We start from the raw sequence: 20,579 nt of genomic DNA, 5'->3' as shown, positions 1-20,579 counted from the left end.
ATTTACCTATTTATTATCCCCCATACAACTTTCCATAAATGATCTTACCATGTAATAAACTCTTCGTCGTCGTCGTCGTCGTCTTCCTCTAAATCCATTTGATCATTAAGACCTAATTCCTCTACGAGAAAATTCCTTCCTCTATTCAAAACATTAAACGCATTTTCCATCACACCAGGGCCAAACATTGTCCTAGTCAAAAGCGCATACAATCCTTGGTTGATCCAGAGCTTATTGAGTTCCTTAAATCTAAACTCGCCAAGCATAGCCTTGCCTCTATCTTTTATAGTTTTTATCTCTCCGTGCTTTGTCAAATATGGGGCTGGAATGTCCAATGGGAAAACCGCCAGCTCGACCAGCAAATAAACGTGAATGGTGCATTCCTTTGGTTTGAAATATATTTGGAATTTGTTCGCACATACATGATGTCGTCTCTCCAATCTATTATTGTATGCTATCCAAGTACCGCATATTAAGCAGCACATTTTGTTGTAAGCATCCAACTCCAGTAAACGTAATAAGCAATTTTGATAATCTTTAGGTAATGTGGTCAAGTGAATTACCCCAGGGTATTCCAATGGTAAATGATTACTAGCCGTCTTTGTAAATACCGTCTCAAACGCACTTTTCTCCATAGAAGATTCAAAACTAACAATGCTACCAATGATCCGATCCAAAGTTGGGATGCGCAACATTGATTCTAGTTGCGTAAGACTGTAAGCCTCCAAAAGTGCCGTTTGCTCAAAATTATCCAATTCATTTATAATGATTTTGCTACTAACAAAGTCTTCACCTTCGAAATGACCGAGAAGAATATCTTGGAATAAGACAACACGACGTAAATATATGCAAATGATTTGTTTCACTAATTTGTATACCTCAAGACTAACTTTGGAATTTGGACAGTATCTGGCCCACAATTGCTCAAATTCAGACAGCAAAGAGCCAACATCACCAATATCACCACCAAAATATGAAGATGATGAGCTAGTGTCGTGGTGTTTAGTATGATGGACTCTGCTCATGACAATTGCCAAAGTTTCACAAATTCCTATCTTTACCAATGAAGCCAAAGACTCATTAGTATTGAAGAACAAATTCATGGTATTGGAAAATACACCTTTTTCGTATTTGCGTTTCTTTGTGATTCTTGATGTTGATATATCGGTCAAATCCACGATGTTTGTAGGTGTTTCATTCTCATTCTCACTATCACTCTCATCCTCATCCTCTTTTTCCACCGAGCGGGGTAGTAGTACCACGGCTTGCAACAATGATCTTAGTAAAGTCTTTGCAGAATTGGGTACTTGGCTCGAAAAGTTCGTAAACCCTTCAGTACCATTCAACCTTGTAGCAATCTCATTCATTTCAATAGTATTGATAAGTTCATCAATGTATTTATCAATCAGATCGCCTTGTTTAATTTCAGGGAAAAGTTCGGCATAGTAATCCAGCGTATAGCTAGCATTACTGGGGATAAGTAGTTTTCTCAAATGTTCCAATTTAGGTGAAACATTATTTTTTGCTGTGATAGTCAAATAAGTTGAGCTTTGGAAATCAGTATAAAGTAAATACTGCAAAATACTAGCAGCAGGAGCATCACTGGAAATATCAGAGGCAACATCACCAGTTGCATAATCAAGATCAGTCAGTTCTCTAAGTATAGGAATGAACAAATCATGATAGTTACGACACAATGGACAAGCAGTAAATCCCCTTTGAGTTTGAACTCTGCGAAGGCACAGGAGGTGCACACCATGACCACAAGTTGACAACACAGGCTTTTCAAAATTCTTACTGTCAATATTAGTCACATCATAACCTTTACCATAGTTTGTATCATCAGCGCCATCATAAAGATCCTCGTTCCAAACATCACAAGGAGTGAGTTTTGGGTCATTGTATTTCCAAAAAATTGGCGCAAAAGTTCGTTTCATCAAACATCCAAAAGTCGATTCTGGTGAAGCTGCTTCTCCACACATTACACAAACAGAACCGTCTGCTCCCTCTTCTAGGCTGAGTTTCCCGGTAGCATCTTTCTTGTCTTCCTTCATCACAGTGTCAGCATCTACATTGTCATTACCATTTTTTCCACTATTTTGACGTAAAAACTGCTCTTGTCTTTTTGCAAATTTCTTCATAATCTTTCTCTTTCGCGCCTCAGACTTTTTCTTTGCAGCATCTTCATGCGAGTCTTTGTGGTGTTGCTGTTTGCCCTTTATAAATCTTTCCACATACTCTTCTCCAAAACAACTCATTAAATTTTCGTAAATTCGTGTATCCTTTGCCAAGAATTGGTCTAGTATATAGTCCGCTTTCCTTCTCACTGTCTTGGACATTTTGGACTCCACAATTGTCACCAATAAGTCGCAGATGGGCAACTCCACAAAGTACTGATTAAGGTAACCTTTCCCATGTATAATTTCATCATCTAAAACTATTGCATGGAGCAAGTGCAACAATTGTGGAAGATAAGTCTCATTCGAGGTATCAAGCGCGAGCTGTAAAAGCTTGTACAATAGCTTGACAAACAAACGAGTCTTTGCAAACAAGCCAATTACTTGATCGATGTTTTCATTATTGTTACTGTTGCTGTTGTTGCTGTTGTTGCTGTTGTTGCTGTTGTTGCTGTTGTTGCTGTTGTTGCTGTTGTTGCTGTTGTTGCTGTTGTTGCTATTGTCACTATTGAGAAAAACAGGTTGGAAAATGACATCTTCCTCTTTGATCTTGTCTTGCTTTGAAATGAGGCGCGCCATTACCTCTGAAACAGAATGAAAGTCAGTTGAATTCAAGTGAACACTCATTGGATCAAGTTGTTTATACATAGAACTCTTGAGCCTATAATGTCCCAGATCTAGGAATGAGCTAGGAGGCTGATACTCTGCTATTTCACTCAATATAGAGTCAAACTCTGGTAATGAAGTAATCAGCGAGCCACATTTAGTCTTTAATTCAGAATATGACTTGGCCAGATCGCATAAGCGGTACGCAATTATACGTCTCGCCTCCATGTTTGCTTGCTCTGTAGGGGTGGTTCCGGCAATAAACAAGGTTCGGTCTGTTAACAAGATGTATGAAATCCATAAAAACATTTCGATAATCGAGAAAAACCGTTCCTCATACATTGTACCATCATGTGCACACTCATTCAGAAACCACTCGTATAGCTCCCACCTCTCCAACATTTTCCGTACTAGTGAAGATGCATCACCCGTCATTAAGGCAACTTGCAATATATGAAGATCTCGTCTAAAGGTAAACTCAGACATTGCAGTTCCAAAGTACATCGACGCTTGACGTGAAGCGCCTACTCCATTTCTGATCCACAACCCTATCTTGATTTGCGACGCCATAACGATGTTCCAAATGCAATGATCAGCAATTGGCTCTAGTTTGTTATGATTTTGGTTTTTGACAAATTTATCGAACCCACGACTCTGGATAAGAAAAGAAAGATAGCTTGTGATAGGGTACACCAAGCCATGAGGATGGTGCCAGACCAGCAACTCATGTAATTGTGGTTGACTGATTTCAAGAGAAGATGCAACGGTTGGTAAGTGTTCGGCTACCGCATCCGCGAGTAGGTTATCAGACTGCGAAAATGCCAAGTTTTGTAAAGATTTCAAAATTTGAATCGACATGATTAAGTGGAATTGAAACAAATACAGCTCGTGCTCAACATGATCACCATACTTTCTAGTTAACGGCAAGTATCCCTGGAATAGTTGAATAAACCGAATAAGGAAAAATACATTTGCAGGTTCCATCAACGGAGCCAAAGCCTCCTTACTAAAAGCACTAGAAGTAAAATGACCAAAGTCTCTTATTCCACGTATAATTGCTGCCTGGATAGTCCTCTTGATATGGCTTTCGTCTCCAATAAATTTGTAAACTCTGTGGCTCAAATGTAGAGGCTCAAATTCCGAGGAGCAGTTTTCAATGATTGAAATGACAGGGCTTAGTATATAACCAATGCCAACAGATTTGATCAATTTTGGCACAGTCACAGGGCAAGTATAGAGTTGAGCCGCAATTTCATCAATCAAGTTGAGATCGTCTTCTCTGTCAGAGCGTGCAAGTATGGTTAAAAGAGTTGGATAAATCTCGGTAAATTGTTGAGCAAAAACTTGTTTGTCATGGGATACCAATGAAGGAATTATGATGGGAACTAGTGCTTGACGAATTGGTTTGGCAAGTCGGATTTGAAAAATCAACAAAAACTGAAGTCGTGAAAACCGTTTGAATGGCTTGGGCAAAACTTGCTGATCGATTGTAGAATGGTGACTTTTTGGAAAAGTTTTAAGCTCGTTGGAATTAGAGTAAACGGTGAACTCATTGTTTATTGGTAAACCATTGGCAAAATAGCGTTCTCTTAGGTCATTGCCAAAAGTCGCATCAAGAAAGAACAGTTCTGGAATCTTTTTCCCTAAACTATACCCAGTATCGACTAGCAAATCTGTCACAACTGCTCTACAAGCACTTTGAAATGCTTTATTCTTAGAGTTGAGGCAGTCCTCAAACCAGCTAAAAATCGTTCTCACAAAAACACTTCGCATATAATCACGAGCAGATACAATTGTTGAAACAAGACCACCAGCTTCAACCTTAAATTTAGGCGTGGTGAGCTCTCTATAATTCTCAGCCTTGAGCAATATCGCATATCCTTCTTTGTCAATCTTTGTTGCCAATTTTATTGCTTGGTCATCATTACATCGTTTACAGCTCTTAATAGATTCTACTGCTTGATTAACATCATGGAATTCATCATTCCAAAGAATCAAATACCATTTGTCTTGTGAATTAACGTCAATCTCACCGTAACGGCCCTCAGGCATAGATGAGTAATCAGACCATTCTTTTTCTGAAAATCCTCCAAATTTCACTAGTTCATGCACCATTGGCAAAGTCAATATCGATAGATTAGTGACATCGAGTATATACTCAAAGCAGATTTTGAATGTTTCCAATAGTTGTTCCGTTTGAAAGTCAATAGTCTCAGAATCAAGGTGGTCTTTTTGGTCTCCCAGGGCCTTTGTTTCTGAAGTTGAGCACTTGCAATTCAAAGGGTTAACAAACGCTTCAGGGTCTCCACAATCACATATTCCACCAGACGTTCCTTGTGATGTGTACATTGTTACGTTATGGCCAAGATGGTCTGCTTCGTTGAAACAATAAGTACACAACACACACGTGTCATCAAAGCCACAATCCTCGCATCTGTACACGGGATCATTGAATTTGAATAGCCTGGCACATGGCTGACCAGGTGGATGCGAGTAACTTTCTTGCAGTGGCTGTGATTTTGACTTGACCCTATAGAATGGGCTTACATCTTGCAATTGTTCCAAAGATAACAGATTAGAAAAATTCAGCATAAGCTCCAAGTCCTCGTTTGCAATATCTGGAAAAAGCTCTTGTAGTAGTTTACCATTATTAGTTGCTAGATAATATAATACTTTGTAGAGATGTGCTTTCGAACCATCGTCATCGTAGGACATGCGCCTAGGCAATCCCACCAAAAACCGTCTAAGATCAATGCCCATATCAGATTCAGTCAAGCGTTTTTTTTTTTATCAATAAATTGAGGGTTTTAATAACAAAAGTAAGATTTGGTTGTGTGTTTTTCTTCTTTTTTTTTTTATAATTTTGTTCCCTGTTTAGATATATTTTTTATGGGTGCAAGCTTGCCAATTTCTATAGATTTGAGAAATGTCAATTCAGGCACACACACACACACACACACACACACACATACGCTTTCTTTTTTCTTCTTCTCTCTTTCTCTCTTTTCCTCTTTTAACTTCTTCGTTTTAGTAGTGTGGTTTTGACATTATTCAGCAGAAGAAAATAAACTCTCCTCCATCGAAACACCGAAGCGCCGCTACCATTCTTTGTAATTCGGTTTTGAGTCAATTTTTTTTTCACCTCTACTTTTCAGTAGTTCGAGACCTAATAGGAGCCTTTAGTAACATCAAGATAATTGAAAAGCTTGAAAAGCAAAAAGAAACAAGAAAAAAGAAAAAAAAATAGTCAACAAGCCTATTTATATTACATTTTAATATATAATTTAGTAATGGCCAGTTTAAGTTCTCAAGAGCAATACGATCTTATTACAAAGGGACTTCAAGAAGTTCTTAACGGACAGATCATCAAGGATGTCTTGGAGAAGGAGCAAAGACCAGTAAAGATTTACTGGGGTACAGCACCTACAGGAAAACCACACTGTGGATACTTTGTGCCCATGGTTAAGTTGGCCCACTTTTTGAAAGCCGGATGTGAGGTCACTGTTTTGTTGGCCGACTTGCACGCATTCTTGGATAACATGAAAGCGTCGTTGGAGGTTGTGCAATACAGAGCCAAGTACTACGAGTACGTCGTGAAGGCCATCTTGAGATCAATCAACGTTCCAATCGAAAAACTTAAATTTGTTATTGGTTCGTCTTACCAACAAGATGGTCCTTACATTATGGATCTTTTCAAAATGTCAAATGTTGTGTCACAAAATGATGCCAAGAGGGCTGGTGCCGATGTCGTTAAACAAGTGGCCAATCCATTGTTATCTGGTTTGATCTACCCCTTGATGCAAGCTATCGATGAGGAACATCTCAAGGTTGATGCTCAATTTGGTGGTGTTGACCAGAGAAAGATTTTTGTTTTGGCCGAAGAGAATTTGCCAAGTCTAGGATACAAGAAGCGTGCACACTTGATGAATCCTATGGTGCCTGGTTTGGGCCAAGGAGGTAAAATGAGTGCATCTGATCCGAATTCCAAGATCGACATCATTGAAGAACCAAAAGTTGTGAAGAAGAAGGTCAATAGCGCATATTGTGCTCCTGGAGATGTTAAGGATAATGGTTTAATTGCATTCTTAGAATATGTCGTGCAACCAATTCACGAGTTAAAGACCGGTGTTAATGGTGCTTTTGAGCTCACCATCGATAGACCAGAAAAATATGGAGGACTAATATCTTACGATTCCTTGGACAAATTGAAGAAGGATTACGAAGAGGGCAGTTTGGCTGCTCCAGACTTGAAGAGCGGTGTTGCTGATAAGATCAATGAGTTGTTGGCTCCTATTAGAGCCGAGTTTGAACAAAGTGAAGAGTTCCAAGCAGCACAAAAGAACGGATACCCAGTTGAAGTACCAAAAGAGCAAAAGAAGGTTAAGAAACCAAAGAATAAGGGAACTCGCCACCCAGGTGCTGCAAAGACTGGTGCTGCAAGCACTGAAACTACTCAAAGTGTTGAGAAGGATGCTGAAAGTACTGAAATTACTGAAAGTGCTGCAACTGCTACAGAGAAGAAAGAGGGCGAAGTGGAGGCCGTTTCGGCAGCAGTTGAAGAAGTCAAGCTCAACTAGGTTCAATTCTCAGACTATTGAAAAAAATTTATTTAGTAAGTAGTGGAGATGTTTGTGATAGTAATAGTACCGGAAGCAATAGAATGTATTAAAGTAGAGTAAAGAACAGCGATGAAGAATATATTGTAAAGCAGCAGTAGAGTAATAGTGGAGTAAAGAATGGTAAAGTAAAGTAGTAAAAGCGAGACGTTCAATTGGTAGCGGCATCACGAGCCAATCAGTGGAAATTTGAAAATGATTATTTTCACACATTCTCGCTTGTGGAAGAGTGGAAAGGTTGATTAAGAATACAAGATTAACAATTATTCACATATATCAAACTAAACATTTATATATATATATATAAATATAGATACCTATCTAACTAATACAACAATGTTGGTATGTACTGGAACTATCGAATGAGAGAATTTGAGCAGATTGCTTTCTATTGGCAATAAAGTTTTGTTTTCTTATTTAGTGTGGATGGGAAGGTTATAAAACGATGGAAACTTGGAGTCACGAAACCATTCATGTTGATGAAAGTCATCATTATTCAAAACACCAAAATCAACAAATTTCATAAATTCACAGTACCAGCTTTTTCATCTTCCTCCCCATCCCGCTTTTGTTTACCGTTGGAGATTCCCGTTTTGATAATACTTTTCTCAAGATTTTACTTCACTTTATTACCCCCTGACTTATCCCGATTGAATTTTGTTAGATACTAACTTCTGAAATTTAGACTGTGCTTGGAAGATTACTCGAGAGAAACTCAATTTACGTGGGTACTATTTTTGCTGGTGCTTTTGCATTTCAAGGATTCTTCGACGTGGCTATTAACAGATGGTGGGATGCTCACAACCACGCTAAATTGTGGTCTACAGTGAAGAGCAATTTCATTGAAGGTGGCGATGACGACGAAGATGATGAATAAATAAATAAAGAACTTGTTTATCTTTTTAAATGGTAAATAAAAATTTTAATCGAACAGAATATTGTGTTTTTTATTACTTAGAATTCAAGAGTAGGGATGTATTTACAGCGAAGGATTGTTTTTTTTTTTAGTTTCTATGTTAATTCTTTTCAAATATTTGATATTAAGAAAACGCATGAAATGAATCAACAATTCTACTGGCTATTCATTCTTTTACATATATCTAAATATACATATATACATATGTATATATATATACTTCACTATGGCTAGTGTTCATTATAGTGATGAGGCATTTTGCTCTGCATATTGCTTTTTCTTGTTAAACTCTACATTTCCAAAAGTATAACGTCCCAAACCAAAACAGTATGCCTCTGAGTAGCTTAAAACACTTTCAATGGTATGAATGATGTGGAACAATAACTTTTCTCCCAAGTTGATGTTGTGTAAGATTCTCAAAGTTATTTTGCAGTTTTTTCAATCAAAGAAATAACCTAGAAAAAAAAATAAATTATAAAACTAAATATTATATGTAGATTTACGTACATATATGTAGTAAATATAAGAGAGTACTAATGCGCCTCGCACCAATTTCTAAAGGATTACAACTAATCTATTAAACACAACGATGGCGGTCATCAATCAACCAAATAGTCAGATTAGACTAACAAATGTGTCGCTAGTGCGTATGAAGAAAGGCAAAAAGCGGTTTGAAATTGCTTGCTACCAGAATAAAGTACAGGACTGGAGGCTGAAAATTGAGAAAGACTTGGATGAAGTGCTCCAGATTCCACAAGTTTTCATCAATGTCTCCAAAGGACAAGTTGCCAACAATGATGACTTGATGAAGGCATTTGGCACGACTGACCAAGATGAGATTGTGCTTGAAATCCTCAATAAAGGTGAGATTCAACTAAATGAAAAGGAAAGAAATGCAAACTTGCAACAGAAACAGAATGAGTTTTTAACTATCATCTCGACAAAGTGTATAAACCCCAGGTCAAAGAAACGGTATCCTCCAACAATGATAGAGAAGGCTTTAAACGAGATCAAATTCCACCTCAACCCTACAAAGACTACCAAAACCCAGGCATTAGAGGCAATCAAGGCGTTAGTGGAAAAACAAATTATTCCCATTGCGAGGGCGCAAATGAAAGTGAAAATAAACTTGACCAAAAAGGCATATCAAAAGGCATATGAAAACGATATAAAACCTGCAATTGACCATTTAGAGGAGTTGGAGAATGATGGCAAAATGTATGAAATTGTGGGTATAATCGATCCCATGAACTATAGAGTATTGGTGAATTTATTTGAGGAGAAGGAGTTAAAGAACGAGGGATCCGTAGAAGTTTTGGATATGTCAGCTGTTAAGGAGACTTAGTGTGTAGAACATATAAATTAAAGTTTCAACTACCTTTCTCTTTACTACTCTTTACTACTCTTTACTACTCTTTACTACTCTTTACTACTCTTTACTACTCTTTACTACTCTTTACTACTCTTTACTACTCAGTTTCAATCATATTTTGGTTGCCTCAATTGTATCTGCTAGAATTCTGCTCTACTTTGTTTCCACCACCATCTCTCAAAAAATTTTTGCTTTTTGTGTAACAATCCAAAAAAAAAAAAGAAAGAACTCACGATGTTGAAAAAATTATAACCTTTTAAACCGGAGAAAGCATCTACTCCATCTTTGAAAGAAACAAATATACCACAAGTAAACTACAGAAAACATGTCTATTGTCTTACCTGCAGGAGATGCTAGCGGTTTCAAAGCCGTTGGAAAATATTCAGCGCCAGTTCGTCGTCCAATCGAGCCAGTTGGACGTTACTTTTTAGCACATGCATCGAGAACTCTTAGGGGCCACACTTGGTCAGAGTTTGAGAAGATCGAGGCTGAAAAGAATGTTAAACAAATTGAAGAAGACGAAGATGACGATTTGGGAGACGAAGAGCAAAGTGAAGAGTTGTTAGAACACGATCCAAGAGAATGGAAGACAGCTAATTTGTACGCTGTTTTAGGGTTGTCACATTTGAGATACAAGGCCACTGAAGATCAAATCAGAAGAGCACACAGAAAACAAGTGTTGAAACATCACCCAGATAAGAAGTCAGCATCTGGTGGTTTGGAGCACGATTCATTCTTCAAGATCATTCAAAAGGCATTTGAGGTGATGTTGGACCCAGTCAAGAGAAAGCAATACGACTCTGTTGATACCGAGTCCGACCCTCAACCACCATCACCTAAAACAAACTACGACTTCTTTGAAGTTTGGGGACCAATTTTTGAGAGCGAAGGAAGATTTTCCAATAAGCAGCCTGTTCCATCTTTGGGTGGTCCAGATGCTACCAAAGATGAAGTCGACGCTTTCTACAACTTCTGGGGTAAATTTGACTCTTGGAAGACATTTGAGTTCAAAGATGAAGATGTCCCAGATGACACTGCCAACAGAGACCACAAGCGTTACATTGAGCGTAAGAATGTAGCAGCCAGAAAGAAGTTCAAGCAAGAGGACAACAAGAGAGTGATTGGTTTGGTTGAAAGAGCTTACAGCGAGGACCCAAGAATCAAGGCATTCAAAGAGGCTGCTAAAAAGGCCAAGGCAGCAAAGAAATGGGAACAAGAAGCCGGTTCTAGAAAAGCTGCCGAAGAAGCCGCAGCAAAGAAAGCAGCTGAAGAAGAAGCAGCTAAAAAGGCTGCCGAGGAAGCTGCCAATGCCAAAGCCAACTCCAAAAAGGCAAAGGAGGCTGCCAAGGCTGCTAAGAAAAAGAATAAGAGAAATATCAGAGCTGCCGTTAAGGACAATGGCTATTTCGGAGATGAGGCAAAGAGCTCGGTCATTGATGCCGATGTTGATTTGCTTATCGAGAAATTCGACGATGTTAAGTTGGGAGAGGTTGCTTCAAGCTTGAAAGATGCAGATGCTACCACAACCAAATCAGTCATTGAAAACGCTGCTAAGGACTTGGTTTCTGCTGGATCTTTAGAGAAGTCTTACTTGAAGTACTTTCAATTATAGATATGGAAATGTCTAGTAACTATAGAAAGTAAATAATTTTATTGTAATAAATTTCTTTACGCTGAACTAAAACAACAGTAGAAGATGGAAAAGAAAAGAAAAGAAAAGAAAAGAAAAGACAAAAAAAAAACAAAGATTGACAAAAATAAGGCGAAAACAAACAAACAAACAAGTATACAAACAGACAAAAAGAAAAAAAAAAAACAAAACTATCATTCATCATTAGCGTTACCATCAGTGTCGTCTTCATCAGGAATGTCTATCTTGTGTTTTAATGGAAGAGCTTTCAAATGATAGTGCTCTTTCCTCTTCTCTTCAAATCTTCTATGTCTTTCTTCAGCCGAAAGTGGTTCCTGATCTTGTTCCTCTTCTGCGTCTCGATTCTGATCCCAATCCTGTTCTTGGTTTTGGCTTTCATCTTTAATCACTTGTCCACCATGAAGAGATGAAGAATGTGCATCTTGAGAAAGTTTGTCATACTCACCTTCGCCCAACTCGAACTCTGGAATATCAGTTTCACCATTTTCCCCGTCTTCATTATCGTCATCTTTGTAGTATTCTCCTTCAGGATTAAATCCTCCCTCATACGGTGTCTTTGGCTCGTCTATTTTCATAGTGGCACTCTTTTCTTGTTCATTTTTGTAAATATTCACCTCGTCCCATTTCAAATGTTCGTGAGGAGACTGAGACAAATCATCGGGATCAATACCTTGTTTCCTCTTTTCTTCAGCAATCTTGGCTCTTATGGCATCTCCTCTTGCGGATTCGGATTTCAACTGCGCATTGAGTCTGGTGTTTTTAATGACTTCTTGACGATCCAACTTGTCCGGTATTTGGTGACTTTGAGGAGAATGTTGAGACACTTGATCACCGCTTTCTCCGCTTACTGATTTATTTCTTAATATTCCTCTTGGTTGGTGTTCACTCATATTTTTTTCTTCTTCCTTTTGATTCAATTTAAAAAGTATGCTGCTTTTTGTTCTGGTAGGTTTGGTTATGAAAGTTGTTTATGAATAATGTAGTGCTTGTTAGAGCAGTCGAATTGTGGAGTGAGATTGCAGGCCTTTTTGGGGCAAAGAAATAGTGGCCAAAAAAAGAAGAAAAAGTCCTCACACGTGACCTTAACATTACAAATCGCTGTTTATTATAAGAAAGAACAATTAAGAAAAAATAACTTAGAGAGAAACAAGAACATTCATGAGCAAATGATGGAAATATATATATATATATATATATATATATATATATATGAAAGATTACCAATTACTAATTAAAGAATCATAAAAAGCTTTCATTCTCTTATAGCTATTTTTTTTTTTTTAATTTTTAATTTGAAGGAAAGTTTATAAAGTATAGTAACTTGAATGGGTGTTGGCAAAAAGCTGGAAAAAAAACACACACTAATTGTTAGTCTTGTGAATTTATCCTGGTGGCCAGGCGAGTGCGTACAAACAAACAGACAAACAAACAAACGAAAAAAAAAATAATAATAATAATAAATTTACTCCATGAAACGTATTACAAACTGACATCACTCATATAGATTTCAGAGATTGATTCCAAGTAGTGATTCCAAAAAGTACCACAACAACGCATCGTCTTCGTCAACTTGTATACACAACAAACAAAATATATAACAATTGAAAATGGGACAGGCTTTTAGTTTTGCCAATATCTTTGGGAAGCTATGGTCTACAAACAAGGAGATCCGGATTCTTATACTAGGCTTGGATGGTGCAGGTAAAACAACTATATTATATCGCTTGCAAATGGGCGAGGTGGTAACAACCAAACCAACTATTGGATTCAACGTGGAGACATTAAAGTATAAAAATATCACATTGAACATATGGGATTTGGGAGGACAAACGTCCATCAGACCATACTGGCGGTGCTATTATAGCAACACCTCGGCAGTGATATTCGTGGTGGATTCGACAGATAAAGATCGTATCGATACTGCATGCAAAGAGTTACATACCATGTTGAAAGAAGAAGAACTACAAGATAGCGCACTTCTTGTCTTTGCTAATAAGCAGGATCAACCAGGTGCCATGACAGCAGCGGAAGTTTCACAAGCATTGAGTCTAACAGATTTGAAAGATAGGAGCTGGAGTATAGTTGCGTCGAGTGCAATCAAAGGCGAGGGTTTAACCGAGGGATTGGACTGGTTGATGGATGTGATTAAAGATGAGCAATTGTAAGAAATACAAGAGAAAATCCCAAGAAGTGAAGGATAAAAGGAAAAAAAAAGAAGAAGAAGAAGAGTGAACAAGAGTGAACAAGAACAAACAAACAAACAAACAAACAAACACAAGAAAAGTAGACGGAGACTTGTACGAAATTTGTCTTAAGTAAAACGAGTTTGAGAAAACTTGAACAGAATTCATAAGTATCAATTGTAATCGCGAGAATGCACGATGGTGCTAGTAGAAATAGTAGTAGCAGTGGTGGGTAGTGTCTATAGATTTAATGCTACACATCGAAGAAGTGATCTACAAAGATTTATGCATCCATTCCCTTTCTCCCCTCTCCCCTCTTCCCTTTTTTATTTTATTTTATTTTTTTCAAATATCACTCTCCTCTCTCTTTCTCCCTTTCTTTAACTCTATCTAATATTGTTCTAATCATCTCATTACCAATAGAATTTGCTTCTTGGAACATCGGCTGAAAAAATGCTTGCGTTTTGTTAAATTCTTCTCGGTAAAGGTCGAAATTGCCAAATTTGATGATCTTGGCCCACGACTCAGCAGCAATCGTAAAGTGTAAATCATCTTGTCGAAATGTTGGGTCATTGGCAGCAACATCTATACTCTCCTCGAGCAACCTTGGTGTACAAAAGATATACTCCGTGACACCCAAGAAAATCCTGAAAAGCGGAGTTGAACAAATAATGTGATCATATGGCAGGATTCCTAAATTATACCAACTATCGGCAATTGCTAAAAGCGATAAGTGCGAATTTGGTTGTTTACCCTCGGGAGGGGTTTTGCTCAATGAAAACTTCTCCAAAATGTTATCGTCAAGAAGTAAATTGTGGTCGCTGATATGATGGAACAAAAAATCTTTCACTTTTTGTAATCGTTGGTTCAATTCCTCTTTTTTACCTTGAATCATGAGTGTAAAAAGCTCGGTAGTGGATTTGGAGTATTGCAACACTTGGTCATGTGCCGATGGGTTTGTTATCGCCAATCCAGCATAAACATGCCACTTGTTGGAATATATTCGCATTGAAATGTTGATCTTGGCATTTTCAATACCACCAACCCATTTAGGTACTTGCCATGGATATTGGTTCGAAGTTCTCCATGCTACCCCCATCGACAAGAATGCCGCATGGGTCACTGCCTGCGTATCCGCCGTGATTCTATCGTGTTCTTTTGCAGTTAGTTCAACAATTTTGGAATTAAGACAAGACACAAGCAGGCGCACAAACTGAACTGATTCCGATTCTGCTTTGTGAGCAATTATTACCAAAGGCTGCCCCGTAGTGTTCACTTTTGGGCCATGCAACGAGTGTAGGGAAATTATCTGGGTGTCACTAGGTAAGAATTTTTCAAAAGCTTCAATCTCCGGTGCCTTACAAGATGTCTGACCTCCTACTATAGCTCCATATTTAGTTGAGGGTCCATATAAGGAGACAATTTTTTTGATATTTTCTGCTTCAACACTATAAATAATATAGTCCGACTCCCGCGAAACCAAATGACCATTACGTCTTACTTGAAACTTTTCATCCTTGTACTTGTCACTCAACTCGTCATAAACATCCTCTCGGTCACAGCCTATAACACGCCAACCAGCTGCACTAAATCTTCGTGCGTAAAGGAAACCCATATCTCCAAGACCAATGATCCCGATAACTTTGGATTTCTTCCATTCATTCTCCAATTCTTTCAGTTTGTCACTGCTCATGATGTACCTAGAGGTTTATGGGTGTAAAATTTTGGTAATAGATCTAGACTGTTAATGGATAAGTAAATATATCTAGGACTCAAAGAAAATATGACATAGATACAGATGTAGAATTAAGACCTTTTAATAAAAACTTAAAATGAAAAAAAAAAACAAAAAAAAAATAATAAAAAAAAAATTAATATTGAAAAATTAGAGAAACAAACAGACAAACAAACAAACAAACAAAAAGATCTAAGTAAATAAGATCAATGCTTTCTAAAACAATCGAATAACTCTTTCTACGAAAAAAAAAAGGTTTACCTAAAAAAAAACAACAAATACTTTGTTAATTCCAATGACCAAGGCTTTTAGTGCTCCAGGGAAGGCACTTCTTGCGGGAGGGTACTTGGTACTAGACCCTCAATACGATGCTTACGTTGTTGCGCTTTCATCGCGAATGTATGCTGTTATTGATTCCAACGGTGAAAATTTACATTTGACTAATTCCAAAGTGATAATTACGTCTCCACAATTCCAAAATGGTGAATGGGAATACCATTTCGAGAAATCTGCTGATTACAAGCACCCAATGGAAACAAAAAAGAATGGGAACCCATTTTTGGAAGCGACACTAGCGACAATCTTATCGTATACGCAACCAAACAGTCATTTCGACTTGAAAATCACGATATTCTCTGACCCGGGATACCACTCGCAAACAAACACATCAGAAAAACATTCAGTTAATGGGAAAAAAACATTTTTGTACCATAGTCAAGAGATAAACAAAGTACCGAAAACAGGGCTTGGATCATCTGCTGGGTTGGTCACCGTGGTCACGACTGCATTGATGTCGTATTTCCAGCCTGGAAGCGAGGATTCGTTAGATTTGATACACAATTTAGCCCAAGTTGCTCATTGTAAGGCCCAGAATAAGATTGGATCCGGCTTCGATGTCGCCGCTGCAGTGTATGGATCAATCATATATCGAAGATTTCAGCCACTGGTTGTTACTGATATTTTGGACAAACTCTATGCAGACCCGCATGCGGCAAAACTTGCCATTGATGGCGACTGGGAGTTCAAACATGCCAAATGCGCGTTGCCTCCAAGTATAAGATTGATGATGGGCGACATTCAAGGTGGTTCAGAAACTCCCAAGATGGTGTCAAAGGTTCTCCAATGGAGATCAGAGTGTCCCGAAAGAGCAAAAAAAGTTTACAAACTGTTGAATGATGCAAATGTTGGATTCACAAATGTAATTGGAAGCTTGAGTCAAGATAGTATGAACATTACAAAAGATCAGCGACGTGCAATCAGTGAAGCAATTCAAAGGATCCGCCAAGGCTTGAAAGAATTAACTGCTGGAGCAGATGTGCCCGTAGAGCCACCTATACAGACAACATTGCTCGATAATGTCAGCCAAATTAATGGTTGCCTTGGAGGTGTTGTTCCAGGAGCAGGAGGCTACGACGCTGTGGCAGTTTTAGTTTTGGCCGAATATATGGACACGATAAAGGAATCAACAAAAACTTCACCAGAATTGTATAATTTTGTACAATGGGTAGACCTTCACGAGGAGGCAGAGGGGTTGAGAAAAGAGGATATCTCTGACTTCAATGGCTTAATTTAGAGTGCATGGGTTTATCAGAATTAGAAATCAGTAAAGTTTAAATAGACAGTGTATCCATGGGACAATTTTCTCCGTTCTTTCTTTCTTTCTTTTTTTTTTTTATTCCCTTACATTCATTTACTCAATCATCTTTTTTACTCATTCATTCTTTCATTTTCCTTACTTTGCTTTATGTTTTTTACACTATTTATTATTTTTAAATCTTCTTCCTGAAACTTGTTAGGTGTATGCTCGTAAATACTTTTATATGCTTTAATTTCCTTGGAGAAAGCGCAATTTCTCCAAACTGAAAATTTCCAATGTCCGCGAGTTACCTTTCAAGAGATCCTCAATATTTCTGTTCTGAACATATGGGCAATTCCTCTCATCGCCCTATCATCCCATCAATACCTAGATTTTTTTTTTAATTTTTTTCTAGACATCATTTCAGTGTCATTGAAATAGGATTATTGTAATTAACTAGCACAATGAGTCAACAAGTGCCACAAGTCAAGACTGAGCCCGGTATTAAGAAGGAACCTGGAACTGAAAACAATGAGGAATGGCAAACTATTCCTCTAAAGTCGTATGGACCTGAAGATGTAGATGAAAACACACGGATCCACATTATGAAACTTATTTCTAGAAACGATGTAAATATAGTAAAGGATTTTGAGAAGCCTGTTAGACTTCATAGAAAGGATCCAAGGAACATGCAGTTTCATCTCACACGTCAAGAATTGGATCAACGAAAAAGAGAAAAGGAAGAGGCAGAGAAACAAAATGCAACCAAACAAGAAACCAAGAAAGGAAAGGGCGAGGGCAAAGACAAGGACAAAGGCAAAGGAAAAGACAAAGAAAATGAAAATGAAAATGAAAATGGAGGAGAAAATGAAAAAGAACAAGAAGAGGGCAATACAGAGGGTGATGGTAAGTCTGATGTCAAAAGTGACAAAGCTAAAGAAGAAATAAAGAGTAAGATAGCACCAGAGGAGGGGAAACTCATGAGAGGTCAAGCCGATTTGTCTCAAGTGGCACCAGATGGAGGTGCTCGTAAGAATAAGAAAAACTTGTTCAAGAGAAAGACAAAACAAATAAATTTGATGGACGAGGCGAAAAGGAAACTTAGATACGAAGAACATTATCCATGGGTTATTGAAGATTACACGGGTAAGAATGTTTATGTGGGGAACTATGAAGCAGGATCAACAGAGCTGCTGCACGTACTTTTTGTATTTGATAAAGATGGTTTCAAGATGATCCCAGCCGAGAAAGTTTATAGATTTACACCAAGAAACAAGTATGCTACATTGACATTGGAAGAAGCCGAGCAGAAAATGGAGAAAAACTCGAGCGTGCCTAGATGGTTAATGAAGCACATTGAAAATGATTCCATCGCTGAAGGTTCACCAGATCAAAGATTTAGAAACAACTCGCCATCTGCTAATGGGCGTGTAATCAATGACAATACACGAGGCAGAAGAATGAGAACTGTGATTGGTGGCAGTAGCAGCAGTGGTCACACCAACAGTGGATCTGGTAAAGATAGAGATTCAGACCATGATGATTTGGATTTTGAAGAAGAGTTTGCAGACGACGAAGAAGCGCCAATTATGGATGGAGATGAAGAAGAAAATAAAATGTCAGAGAGAAAAATCAAGAAAGAAATGCTCAGAGCTGCACACTTGAATGCTGATGAAGATGCCGACGTGGAGGATGATTTGGATGATTTGTTTGAAACAGAAAAGTCAAGAAAAGTTGATAAGGAAGGTAAGAAATTGAAGAAGATGTTGAACAAAAGAGAAGGTGGAATTTATGATAGTGATGACGAAGAGCGTGAGCTTTTGCCATACTTGTCCAAGTCTGATTTGGAAAGCGATGAAGAAAGTGATAATGAAATTAAGGTGAAACAAGAACCGAATCAAGAAGAAGCTGGTAGCGGTGCTACTTCAGGACCGGGAGCAGGAGAAAGTGTAGGTCCAGCTATGCGACATATCACTGCTGCATACTTGGGAGATGGATTTGTTACTATCCTGGCGCCAAAAGAGTTTCTTAGCACATTCCCTGCAGGTGAATGGGTACCAAATGGAAGGAAACGTCCTACTAGTCCTATTGGTGTAGAGATGGCTTCTCCACAAAAAAAGAGCAAGACTGGAAACGTCAGCAGCAGTGATAAAGACAAAGACATAGACAAAGACAATAAAAATAACAATGACAATAATAAAGAGAATGAGAATAATGCTCTGATGAATACTGTCACTGTCAAGAGGGAGCCATCAAGAGAACCAGTATCAAGATCAGCCTCACCAGTCAATGCAGAAGGCTCTACTTATGATTTGAATGATGCAGGGCCATCTAATTTGTTGGTGACAGTAAATGAAATCTTGAGTATTGTCAAGGACCGTCCTCTTACTACAAAGGAGTTGCTTTTGGGACTCAAGAATAGAATCAGTGCCCATGCGGATAACAAACAGAGAATTATTGCTATTGTTAAGCAAAATTTGAAACTTGTTGATGGTAAACTAGCACTTAGGGAATAAATATATTCCATCAAAAGTTCTAGCTTATACATTCAATTTATTCTATTTATAGAATCTCAACTATTTTGTCATCATCTTCATCACTTTCTAGTTCTTCAATTTCTGCAGTTTCAGGCGCCTCATCTCTCTTCAACATTTGCACTACTCTATCACACAAGTCTGCAACTTTATCTGAGGTGGTTGCCTTGTGCAACTCTCTAATTATGGCATATACTTGTTTTTCACGCAAATACTCTCTTGCTGATCTGGTGGTACATAGCAATAAAATTGACTCTAAATGGATGCATTGGATACCAGCTAATGGCTCTCTCTTTTTGTCAGGTGGCAACAATTGTAATTCATCGGGTAAGTCAAACATTTCATCCTCATCAATTTCTTCTGGACCTGCCAAAGGTAAGAGCAAAAATGGTAAAATGTTGATCTTTGGATCCGTGAGTAGCTTCATGTGTGCATTAGTGTCGAACAATGAGTTCTTAATGGTAGACGCAACACCCTCTCTTCTAATCTTGTCATCGTATTTTTCAGTGAACACGAGTAATTTTGAAATTGGGACAACACTATCGTATACTTGCTCGGTGATAAAGTATTCTCTACCTTGTTGGAAACGTGAAAGATCAGCAAAAAAATATGCAAGGTAGTCGTAATTTGCATATGGGTTCAACTTTCGGTCATATCCTTTAACAAAACAATCCATAAGACAATCAAGTGCTTTGGATGATGAAAAAACTTTCTTCTCTTCTTCGTCGGTGAAATCAACTTCAAATTCCAATATTTTATTGATCAAGTCATTCTTTGCCAAGTTGGTCAAAAGTATACACATTATGTCGGCATTTGTGTTTTTGATCCTTATAATCCTCGAAACTAAAAACTTCAAAAACTCTAAATTCTCAACAATAAGGTTCCTCATGGCAATATCTTCACATAAATTTGCTAAAATAGTAACTGATTGAGCCACAGTTGTCTTACTATCAGACTTGCTTAGCCTTTTAAGATCTTTGATAGCTTCGTAGTTATCATAGCGGAAAATTTGTTGCGTAGGACCCGTAGAGTATCCCACAAGATTGTCAAGAGCAATCTGTACAACAGCTGGCTGAGGGGAATGCAAGAATCCCACGAGCTCTTCTAATTCAGTTGGCATTGCTTTGCTAATGTTCTGAATAGTTTGTTTTCAATAATGAACAAGGATAATTGCTTGAGCTTGCAAGCAGAAAAGAAGGGAAATTGGAATTAG

At 38.0% G+C, this 20,579-nt stretch overlaps 11 protein-coding genes across 11 annotated transcripts; 7 read left to right on the top strand and 4 right to left on the bottom strand. All coding sequences in view use genetic code 12, as the record gives it.

Annotated features, from left to right (window-relative positions):
- Positions 1–44: 44 nt before the first annotated feature.
- On the bottom strand, positions 45–5,543 carry UBR1 (E3 ubiquitin-protein ligase ubr1; the record flags this gene model as incomplete). Its single annotated transcript, XM_001524203.2, has 1 exon — positions 45–5,543. One exon carries the CDS (start codon positions 5,541–5,543, stop codon positions 45–47), a length of 5,499 nt encoding a protein of 1,832 aa, XP_001524253.2.
- A 530-nt stretch (positions 5,544–6,073) lies between these two features.
- On the top strand, positions 6,074–7,360 carry TYS1 (Tyrosine--tRNA ligase cytoplasmic; the record flags this gene model as incomplete). Its single annotated transcript, XM_001524202.2, has 1 exon — positions 6,074–7,360. One exon carries the CDS (start codon positions 6,074–6,076, stop codon positions 7,358–7,360), a length of 1,287 nt encoding a protein of 428 aa, XP_001524252.2.
- Positions 7,361–7,735: 375 nt separating this feature from the next.
- QCR9 (qcr9 subunit 9 of the ubiquinol cytochrome-c reductase complex) lies at positions 7,736–8,276 on the top strand (the record flags this gene model as incomplete). The annotated part of the gene is made up of 2 exons (XM_061119509.1): positions 7,736–7,741; positions 8,085–8,276. 2 exons carry the CDS (start codon positions 7,736–7,738, stop codon positions 8,274–8,276), a joined length of 198 nt encoding a protein of 65 aa, XP_060975492.1.
- A 628-nt stretch (positions 8,277–8,904) lies between these two features.
- Positions 8,905–9,660, top strand: PVL30_003947 (uncharacterized protein; the record flags this gene model as incomplete). The annotated part of the gene is made up of 1 exon (XM_001524201.1): positions 8,905–9,660. The coding sequence occupies one exon, from the start codon at positions 8,905–8,907 to the stop codon at positions 9,658–9,660; it is 756 nt and encodes a 251-aa protein (XP_001524251.2).
- A 352-nt stretch (positions 9,661–10,012) lies between these two features.
- On the top strand, positions 10,013–11,299 carry zuo1 (Zuotin; the record flags this gene model as incomplete). The annotated part of the gene is made up of 1 exon (XM_001524200.2): positions 10,013–11,299. The coding sequence occupies one exon, from the start codon at positions 10,013–10,015 to the stop codon at positions 11,297–11,299; it is 1,287 nt and encodes a 428-aa protein (XP_001524250.1).
- A 212-nt stretch (positions 11,300–11,511) lies between these two features.
- On the bottom strand, positions 11,512–12,228 carry PVL30_003945 (uncharacterized protein; the record flags this gene model as incomplete). Its single annotated transcript, XM_001524199.2, has 1 exon — positions 11,512–12,228. The coding sequence occupies one exon, from the start codon at positions 12,226–12,228 to the stop codon at positions 11,512–11,514; it is 717 nt and encodes a 238-aa protein (XP_001524249.2).
- A 717-nt stretch (positions 12,229–12,945) lies between these two features.
- ARL1 (Arf GTPase arl1) lies at positions 12,946–13,503 on the top strand (the record flags this gene model as incomplete). Its single annotated transcript, XM_001524198.1, has 1 exon — positions 12,946–13,503. One exon carries the CDS (start codon positions 12,946–12,948, stop codon positions 13,501–13,503), a length of 558 nt encoding a protein of 185 aa, XP_001524248.1.
- A 370-nt stretch (positions 13,504–13,873) lies between these two features.
- Positions 13,874–15,214, bottom strand: TYR1 (prephenate dehydrogenase (NADP(+)); the record flags this gene model as incomplete). Its single annotated transcript, XM_001524197.1, has 1 exon — positions 13,874–15,214. The coding sequence occupies one exon, from the start codon at positions 15,212–15,214 to the stop codon at positions 13,874–13,876; it is 1,341 nt and encodes a 446-aa protein (XP_001524247.2).
- A 337-nt stretch (positions 15,215–15,551) lies between these two features.
- ERG8 (phosphomevalonate kinase) lies at positions 15,552–16,829 on the top strand (the record flags this gene model as incomplete). Its single annotated transcript, XM_001524196.2, has 1 exon — positions 15,552–16,829. One exon carries the CDS (start codon positions 15,552–15,554, stop codon positions 16,827–16,829), a length of 1,278 nt encoding a protein of 425 aa, XP_001524246.2.
- Positions 16,830–17,296: 467 nt separating this feature from the next.
- TFG1 (transcription factor IIF subunit tfg1) lies at positions 17,297–19,348 on the top strand (the record flags this gene model as incomplete). The annotated part of the gene is made up of 1 exon (XM_001524195.1): positions 17,297–19,348. One exon carries the CDS (start codon positions 17,297–17,299, stop codon positions 19,346–19,348), a length of 2,052 nt encoding a protein of 683 aa, XP_001524245.2.
- A 46-nt stretch (positions 19,349–19,394) lies between these two features.
- Positions 19,395–20,486, bottom strand: HGH1 (the record flags this gene model as incomplete). Its single annotated transcript, XM_001524194.2, has 1 exon — positions 19,395–20,486. One exon carries the CDS (start codon positions 20,484–20,486, stop codon positions 19,395–19,397), a length of 1,092 nt encoding a protein of 363 aa, XP_001524244.2.
- Positions 20,487–20,579: the final 93 nt, after the last annotated feature.

The sequence above is a fragment of the Lodderomyces elongisporus genome, chromosome 5 (assembly GCF_030384665.1).
Source record: "Lodderomyces elongisporus chromosome 5, complete sequence".
NCBI lineage: Eukaryota > Fungi > Ascomycota > Pichiomycetes > Serinales > Debaryomycetaceae > Lodderomyces > Lodderomyces elongisporus.
The sequence above is the reverse complement of the archived record's forward strand: the minus strand, read 5'-3'. Positions and strand labels throughout refer to the sequence as shown.